This window comes from Halyomorpha halys, unplaced genomic scaffold (assembly GCF_000696795.3).
Source record: "Halyomorpha halys isolate HHAL.00 unplaced genomic scaffold, Hhal_1.1 Scaffold91.1, whole genome shotgun sequence".
NCBI classification, from domain to species: domain Eukaryota; kingdom Metazoa; phylum Arthropoda; class Insecta; order Hemiptera; family Pentatomidae; genus Halyomorpha; species Halyomorpha halys.
The window spans coordinates 2,820,906-2,830,971 of NW_027110755.1; the positions used below are offsets into that span (position 1 = coordinate 2,820,906).

Sequence of the window (10,066 nt, forward strand, 5' to 3'; positions counted from 1 at the left end):
TATCTTTGCTCTATCTTTACAATTTAAAGTTTAATATCCTTTTAAAATCAAACCTTTAAAATTTTTGTTTGCATTTGCCCCACCTTTTTATAGATTGGTTTTGATAAAATTTATATGGATTATTTAGGTACCAGCCAGCATAGTTCCAGAAAATGTCATTAAAACGCGTTTACGGTATTTTCTGCAAAGCCCGAACAAAGATTCGACTATATATTGTCAGACAGGGATCAAAATCTGTTCCTTGCTGACTGAAACGTAAAATGCGCGTGGACATTTTTGATTTTAGGATAAAAATCTTTTCAATTCCTCCATTAGCAAAGCTTCCCTGTCCTCACTCCTGCATGTTGAGGGCTATACCCGCCGCCCAATGAGGCAAAGGGACCTAATCCAAGACTTCGCCCGGAGTCGCAGTACATCTTGCTACGCCACTCAGCACACCCATGGAATAAATTTCAACCTTCCCACTGTACCTAGAAAAGGTTGTTAACCTGTATAATAACCCGTCTCTTCTTGTTAAGTTGGAGTAAATTGAACTAAATAGGCAACAATTAAAAATATTTTAACAGTTGACACATGATTACTGTTTTTGACAAGAGGTTTACATACAATTCGAAAATAAATTGACCGACAAATTAGTAATTTAAATTTGTAACCATTAAAATACATTCTGAGGATGGAATACGTTCCTCACAATTATCTATGCCAGACGTTATACTCGGATAAGCTAAGCAGAAGTCTCATTCACAGAACAGTGAATAGATGTAAGTAACACTTATTTATACCATCATAATGATCCAAGCTATGTTTTAAATTAAGTAAAACTAATTCGGCCAATCTGCTTTTTGTTATCACTTGTTCATCGGAGTGAGCTTGACTGTCTAAGCCAGGGATGTCCTACTTAAGGTACATGAGCCACTGTGTGTCTCCTTTCATATGGACGTCGCATTACTAATGATGGAATCGATGTGACGTGTAAAAGGGCAAAGTAACTAAAACCTCACCTATTTCGTTGTCGGAGTAATAAATGTGGTAGTAACAAATATGATAATAAATGTGAATCACATACTAGATATTGTTTATGTTCTAAAACACAACAAACGTTTTGGTAATACCCCATAAATTGATACAAATATGTGGCACAATACGTATTAGTGACCCCCGTATAATAAGTGAAATTGAATATCATATAAGATGGTGGAACAAACTCTGCATAATCAAATGGACAGTTAATATAAAATATTTACATTTTTAAATTATTTAAATAAAATATGCAAATGAAATCAATAATAGCTGTTATTATTAACAATATAATCTGCTTAAATCTGTAACGAAAATACCATTGTCACATTATATAATTTAATACTCCTCTTATTGTCCATGTTTGCTATAAGCTGTCGTAAATCTGCAACATAAGCTGTGTGCAGATCTGATAAAACATTTGATATTTTTTGCTGTAGGTCAAATAAAGTAACATACATTTGATGATACGTTCGTTCCCTGCTGCAGCCGTTCAACCTCTCATTTTATGACCCCCCATCAAATAAAGGCTTGAATTAAGTTTATACTAATCACTCATAATATCAAAATATTTATTAATAACAATATTTAATTCATTTAAATAAAGTTTTGTATGAGATTCAGTTAATACAAATTTTACAAGATTCACCTTTTTATTTATAGTATTGGGAGTCGAAAATAACCTTACTGAACATCTTGATGGCTTGCAATTCCTTGTCTGCTCGGAACCGTTCGTTTGGTGCCCCTGGATCGAAGAATTTGGTCGGAATATTGTTCACAGGACTACATTTCTCAATAGACTGGTAATGAAATCCTACATGAGATCAGTCAATGCTGGATCACTCTGATATTTGAGTATATTTGTTGCATGAATTTAACAGAATAGGTCACAATATCTGTGACTGTAAGCATTTTGAGAGGTCTCTAGTTTTGTATGTAGTAACGTAGTTTGTAAGGTATCAACGCATATTACATATTACTTTTCATACGCAAATTATCGATTTTCTCAGAAGCCTGTAACTATTGATTTTATACGAACAATTGTCCATCCTCATTTCTGAGACCTTTTCTGTTTCAGCTTCTTAGATTCATTTTTCTTAATTTGGACATTGGCTGTTCGTTATTGTTCGAGCAACAGATGTATGAATATACAAGAAAATGAAAACTTTCAATTTCTTCTAATTATCTAAGTATTGCTTTTAAAATTAATTTCTGAAGGTGGACTATATATTTATACTTACTGGTCGTTAAGATCGACATGATAGATGCTCCTTCAGTTTTCATATCGTGCGCTGCCTTTCATTTCTTAAACAAAAAAATATTTCAAGTTTTTTTTTTTTTCAAATTTGGTTTTTCCTCGGAATATGGAAGACCCGGTTTGGAGTTACAAATTTTATAAATGATCCATCTCCTAAATATCTGGCTCCAGGAACCATTTATGAAGGAAAGTACTTTCCTTTCGAAAATCAAAAGACCTTGTTCGGTCAAAAAGAATTATTGGTATCTTACTAGTTTACATACATATTAAAAAATAATTAAAAAAAAAAACTATCTCTAAATGCTTCGTTTTCACTTAAACAGCTAAATAATTTTTAGTAACATTTGAGGAGTGTGTAATGTTTAGCTGATAGTGATGGAAAATGAATTTGAGAATAAATTTAAATAGGATTTACAACGATGACTTGTGAAAATGAAAAAAAAAATCTTACATGACTTTTTCTTTTCTGATTGATATAATATGAAATTTAAATTGAATGGCTCCAAAGCGAAAAAAATGCATACATCTTATTCTCTTTTATGATGAGAGCCATTGCTCATGCCTCTGAAATCTCAGACCAAATTCTATTACAAAAACCTATAAATCGTTACGAAACATCACCATTTGCTTTCGCTAATTTCCTAAAAATTAAATTTCTAAGACAGCACATTTGTAATTTATAACGTTTCAAAGAAAATTTACAGAAAAATTATACTATTAAAGAAAGAATATGAAAGTAGACGAAAGGTTTTTAAAATGAAAAAATATACTACAAACACCGTTTCAATGAGCTCATCTTAATATTGTTACCATCAATAGATGTGACCATTTCCGTTTGTAATTCACAAAAACTGTTTTTAAAAAGAACAGAAAACTTGTTTTTATTCTCCTCATTTTTATATATTGAAAACCTTATTGGAGATTTACTCATAACGCAAAGATTTATGGTCAACCTTATTTTTATTTTGAGTAATACGGCATGGACTGATCATACTAATGGAATATTTAATATTAAATGTTGATTTAATGTACCAATTTATTTTTTAACTAGATTTATTTAGGAATTCAACTGTTGGATTGACTAAACATTTGTTTATACGAACAAATATTTTCATGGTTATTGGAAAGTCTTATTTCAACTTCTTTGCTTCGTTACAACCAAAAGTAGGAAGGCTCTGATTTTGTGAAGGAAATTAAAAAATGTCCTCGGAATCGAAAATTTTCACTTGCATATTACACTTGAAACGTGCTGCAAGAAACAAATCTAGGGTCATGTCTGTCTGTAGTACAATTCTTGTTCGGGCATAATCGATTGCACCGTTAATGTGATATTGATTCAATTTTTAGGAATTGTTGGGATTGGTTGTTGTTCGATTTTTTTTTCTTTTGCTTACGCGTGCGTTGACATATTATCCTATATTTCTGTAACGGCTCATCCAATTTGGCCCAGACAAGAAAAATAAAAATATTGGGGAATCCATACTGACCAATGTACTTAAAAGCCAGCTCTCCATTCAGTTAAACTTTTGAACTACTTTAAAGCTTCGAGGTACAGTTGCTGTTAAGTCAGAACCATAAGAAATTTTTTTCGAAAAGAAAAATACAATGTGGGTAGAGAAAAAGTAAAATCCGTCCCAAAAAGTCAAAATCAATTTTGATAGTTAGATGAATTTCATGTAATGGGTTATTGTTGTACTTCTCTTCACGATATTGTAGAAAAAATCATGTACTATACATTTTTTCACAATGTTCATTTGATTTAATTAGAAACTGAAAAACTTTCAGATTGGTATGAAATATCTGTTTTTCATTATTCCCACCAAATTCATTTCATAAAATTTGGCAATAAATACAAAAGCAAGGTATACCATAAAAATTTTCTAATTATATTTGAGACATTCGGTCGTAAAACATGGTAACTGAATTATTTCTTGAATCAATGGCTGATTTCAGAAATTGCTAAAGGAATCTTCAGAAAATTTGTTTTCTTAAGATAATAATGTTTGTATTAATTTGTAGTGAGCGATTTCTGGTTGAAAATAAAACATTTTAACATTCAAAATATTTCCATTTTGTCTGTTATTATGTTTTACGCTCAGACGCCACATTAGTATAAATCCAGTAATTTCAAATGAAAACCACCATTTTTCTAACCACGTAATCTACTTAAAAATTATATTTTTTTTATCCGATTTCATCCAATGTATAAGCAATTGTGAAGTATGTTTAATTTAAACTCTTGACACGATAAAACCCTAAAGAAATTGATTTATAATTAAAGAAAATTGAAAAAAAGGCTTTAATTCAAAATTTAACATACATACTTGAAAGATGGTTGAGGAAGCACATTTATACATAAATACAGAGCAGTGTTTTATTGATTCAATTATAGTAATAAAATAAAATTAAAAATAGAAATATAAAATAAATAATATAATTAGTTATAAATAATATTATTTAATATAGAAATTTAAAGTCGATAGAATATAGAATCTCTAGAATCTTATAAACGGATCTTTTAATACTTTACTTTATTGAGAAATTCATGTTTAAATTATGTTAAATATACAAAAAACTGTTGAATATATTAATAACATTATCAATTATTAAGCAGGTCAATGCCTTAGTGTGTAAAAACAAATTAATTACTTTTTTGTATGTTTGGATTTATTCATTAGCTATAAATACATTTTCAGTACTAAATATAAATTGCTTGATTGAAGATTATTTTTACTATAGATATTGAATCACCAAACGTTATGACCACTGTTTCTTGTTGGCATATATTAAATGAAATATGGAGCTTCAATCAACCTTGGTAGTTTTTTGTACACAAAGGTAATAAAGAAAAAGTAGCGTGCCTTTTAAAATTTCCTTTCTTTTGATATAGGTATTCATTTTTCCTTTTTTACCTTATTTCTTCTGAAGGTTGAAATCACTCGTAAATAACAGAGTGGTCGTTATTATGTATATATAATGGTTATATATAGACAACCATATTTACAGGTTTTTAGCGTACAATAGAGAAATTATATTTTCTTCTGATATAGACTAGGCCAAAATATCATGTTGAAAATCAGTTTTTGTGTGTTTCGTGCCGATTCCTTCAACAACAAATGATTATCTGATATCTTGCGCTCTCGTTCGTCTTGTATCGCTTTCAACTGACCTGGTTCACCAGGGGACATGGGTTTTCTCAAGCACATAACAGATACATTATGTAATGTACCCTGCAGTAGCTGGTCTTGTAAAAGCCGGCTAGAGGCATTTGTTGCCTTGAGCCCTAACCCACTTAAATACTGCCTGTAATTGAAGCAGATTAAGACTCAATTAGTGTCTTTAGAAATTCTTCCATCAGTAGTAATTAGGAACTATTTACAGTACTACGAATACCAACTAAACATATATCAGTCAGAAAAATTACAATATTCTTTTTCTTATAATTTAGGTTTAATGACTGAAAGATTAAATAAAACTTATTAATTAAGTTAATTTTTTTTTTTTAAATCTATAACATTGTATATAGTTAGGGGTGTCTTTCTATGAGACTATAACCCCCCTTCCCCATAATCAATTATTAAAAAAAAAAATATATATATATAAATCACAACATTCATGAGTCATTTCCCCATCTTCATCTAATATACATCTAAACACTAAATAAAAAGAAATTTAATGTATATTGCAGTGCACATGAAAATGAGGTGATGGCCCAAAACGTTGTGACTTAATTAATAAATTATAAAGGACATTTAACAAGACAGGTAGTTTCACTATAATTTTATTTATTATATATTTCTTATAGATTTATGAAAATTTTAACTAAGTTTTGACACAAATTGATTTTTTTTTTGTTGTAAATTAAATATTCCTGACCAAGTAAATAAGTAGTTAGTATATTTTAACTACAATATGAATATAATACATAATTTCATTGATGGCTTAAATGAGATGAGCAAATGAACTAACACTGCTTTTTTTTTGTGTGTTTGATAATTTTTGGTCACAGTATAATTTTTTTTGTTGTAATATTAACTAATTTTTATTATTTTATTTTTTTTATTGGCAAGCTACTAGGTATTCTATATTTAAACGATGACTTTCTCGATCAAGAAACAGAATCTGCAATTTGAAAACACTTTTAAATTAAATTAGAAAATGACCATAGATAGAAACGTGAACGAAAAAAATAGTTTTCCTTAATTTGAAGATATATATTTTTTTCTTTAACTTAAAAACTACTTGGAGGCTCAAAATTCAGAAAGGATTTCGTTGGAAACTATAATTTATACAACTCTCCTATAGTTTAGTATACATTATTTTATTTTATTGATAGTTGTTTGGATCACTTTTTAAAATTTGTGACTTAATTAACAGGTGTGCAGTTATGGTGGTTTAGATTTCATTTTTTCAAAAAGTTTTCAGAACGGTTTGCCATGAATTCTATAAGTAAAAATCAGATGATTAAAAGCTAAGATTTATATTATATTAAAAGAAAAGCATTGATAAACAACAGGTTCTACAGATTAATTTCAAAACAACCTGCCAAGATGTACATTTTTCTTCTTTTCAATAAAACTTTAAATTTAAATATCATTTCATTCTTAAATTATATCCTTGAGTTTTTTAAAATTTTATTAACATTAATAAATTTTAAGTGCAACATAGAACGCGCTACTTCAGGTACTGCACGTATTAGATGTGAGATGCTGCTACTTAACAATTAATATCAGGTAGGTAGTGATAGGAATTCATACGTTGTATTGGCCACAAACCTTATTAGGTCTCCAAAACAAGGAGAAACGCAAGTGGCATATAAATATCAAGTAACAAATTATAACTATAACATTGTTGAAAAAGATAGTTTCATTGGTGGGAAGTCATTGCCGTGAAAAAATTGGTTAATGTTTTATGAGACTGTTTAGTCACTTTATTTACTATCATCGGCAAAGTTCCGGAACTTAGATATCCAACTAGACAGTCCAGAAATAACAATTTTCGTTATTACAAGGCCGTCACAAAAATGTATTCCAAGGTTATTCATAGCGTGGAAAATATTTTAAATTAATATGAAAAATCATTTTCCTCTGTTAAAAAAAAATCTAAAAAAAGATTTTAAGGTTAACCACTGGACATCGTGTTTTCCCACAACTATTGAACTGAATTCGTATGTGATTTTTATTTAAATAAGCATTTCAAAATCATAAATAATTTATTGAAAATGAAATGGAGAACAATTATCAAAACTGAAAATTTTTTATATATTTGTAAATGTTTGGAGAAAAGTTTAATAACATTTTTAAACATTTACGTGAACTGGTTAAAAAGAATTTATTTTTAATTAACAAATTAAACCTAACCATACCGGTTAACGCATTTAATACGAAATTCGTTATACCGTATTAAATGTATAACGTATTTCTAAAATCACCAAGCCAGTAAGTGACCCGCTAGATGTCATTCATTAGGCCAATTATCTTACCGAATATTAAAATTAGTTAATTGATAAATATTCAGCCATAGCTTGCAATAAGAATCGCATTACAGTGACACAATCAAAATTTTGATTGACTTTTCGCGAAAGGTAGGCCTTGACAGTTTTGTAGCTTTAAAAAAAAAAAAATCTGATTTCGAGTATTTTTTGTAATAAAAGGGCAAAAAACCATGATCTGAGCTATTTTCCAACAGACTTTTTAATGAAAGCTGTGAAACATTTGGAAATTCAATTTTTGTTTTTTTATAAACTCAGATAATTAAAATTAAAGTTCATTAATTTCCTTAAATCTTACATTTTCAGCCACCACACTGAAATGGGTCTATGGATTTTAATGATATTTTATACAATTTTTTGAGCTCAAAAACTGGATTTTTCGGTCAAATTTGAAGTCTTTAGCTCTTTTGTTTTAGTAAACAACGTAGAACCATGTTTAAAAGCATTGTTGAAATATTTAAGATTAAACTCTTTTCTATTATAATTTTTCTAAATAGTTAAAGAGCATCCAAGGGCACCATATCTATACCTAATCATGTTTACGGAATCGTCATTGGCTATTCATGATGGAAAATATCATATACGATTGTTATAATTTAAAGAGAGCTTGCCAATATAGCAATGAGATGAGAGGGTCCAAGGAAAAAAATATATAAGGAACCGCAGTCCTAAAAATCATCCATAAATATTACCAATCACACCCAAATATTACCTAAAATATTGTTTGAAAACTGATAACTTTTAATGGACGAAACGTCCAAAGAAGGAATGGCAAAATTAAGCTTGCCCTCCTACTCCGAAAATTCCGGCCCTAACCTGGTTAGGGGAAAAACATGTAGGCACACCTTTTCCGTGATGAATGACACAATCTCCAGGTCACATTCTTTCAGATTGTGAGTAAGACAAGGATTGTTTATTTGTTCAAATTTCTCCATCTTTGTCCCACGGTTTACCTGATAAATACCCGGGTCTGATGTTAAAATGCTATGATTTTTTTTGGCATTTTATTTTTATTTAAAATAAAAAATTACTCTTATCATAGATTTATTTTAGTAATAAAGTTTTTATTAACTTTATCTAAGGTGCTATGGATTGATTGTCTGGAATCTACCTAGTGTTGAGAAGCGTCGAGCTGGAGAAACTCAAGACGAAGTATTGATTTTAGAGACCCTTGAAATTTTTCAGATGGTTGTGGTCTGTAAAGGGCTCCCTGCTGAGTTATAAGGATGAATAAGTTTACTAAAAAACAAAATTGGCTCTTGAATATTCCTTCTCTTCTGAAGTCAAGGTTGTAATTCATTACGTATGGCTGACCACCAAACTCCTTAATGCTCCAATTACTTCACAGAAACCGATTCGGCAGGTCTCGTCTCAGACATCGAGCCACGGTTAAATTAATATCACCACTGGTAGATTTTTTAAAAAATCTCTTCTGCTTTTTTTCAGACGTAGACCCATTTCTAGTTAAAAGTCTTGTTTGTTCGCCTGTCTATTTTCGTTTAATGTATTTTTCATTAATTTTAAAATTAATATAACCTTTTTTAACAGAAACTCATAGAATTCTGATAGGCAACACATTTCGTCCTCATTTTTGTATTATTTTTTACATCTCAGTAATAAGTTCCATAATAAAAACTCTTACTTCATGACAAATTTAAGACTTATAATCGATTTATTAAATGAAAACGAAAGTGAATCATAAAAAAGTCCTCCTTCCTCTTACTACCTTGGGAATGGTTACGCGAACAATGGATATGATGCAACGCAGAGCGTGAATAATCTTCTTCTTACCTCAGATTCTGTGAAAATAATAAACTTATGCTTTTGTATTAAAATTAACTATTTTTTTTAAGACTATTATTACTCGCCCCTAATAAATTGACAATATTTCTTGAGTCGCCCATTATATGATATATGCTTCGACTTAACAATGAACGGGTATCTGCTGGATAACTTCAACTTTCTAGCGCAGACCACTTTCTTAACCCAGCTGTTATATATCTGTCATAGTACAAATACGGGCTCTAAAAATGAATTAAACATTATTTATAATATTTATTTACGGGATAAACCATTCAATGCGCGTTTGAGTGCAAGGAGAGTGAAAATGGAGTTGTTAAAATCTTTTTTTCTCGGAAAGTGTTTGCAGGGGATTTTTCCAAATCAAATTATAACACGATTTTTTATTTTAAGAAAATTGCACATGATCTATCAATAAAATTAATCGATTATATTGAAGTGTACTATTTGTATACTAAAACTACTACATAATAACATTAAGTATATATATTATCAATACA

General features: G+C 29.6%; 1 protein-coding gene across 5 annotated transcripts in view; it reads left to right on the forward strand.

The window, feature by feature from the left end:
- Positions 1 to 589: 589 nt before the first annotated feature.
- The window catches only part of LOC106677254 (radial spoke head 14 homolog), a 28,376-nt gene continuing 18,899 nt past the window's right edge, over positions 590 to 10,066 (forward strand). The window contains exons 1-2 of one of the 5 annotated variants that reach the window (XM_014415063.3): positions 590 to 761; positions 1,681 to 1,820. In XM_014415063.3, coding sequence (XP_014270549.1) covers positions 674 to 761; positions 1,681 to 1,820 — 228 coding nt within the window. In that variant the 5' untranslated portion in view covers positions 590 to 673. Of the gene's footprint in view, positions 762 to 1,680; positions 1,922 to 3,179; positions 3,293 to 5,963; positions 6,040 to 10,066 lie in introns of those variants that run through there. The other 4 variants (XM_014415066.3, XM_014415067.3, XM_014415069.3 and 1 more) reach the window with 4 other exon arrangements.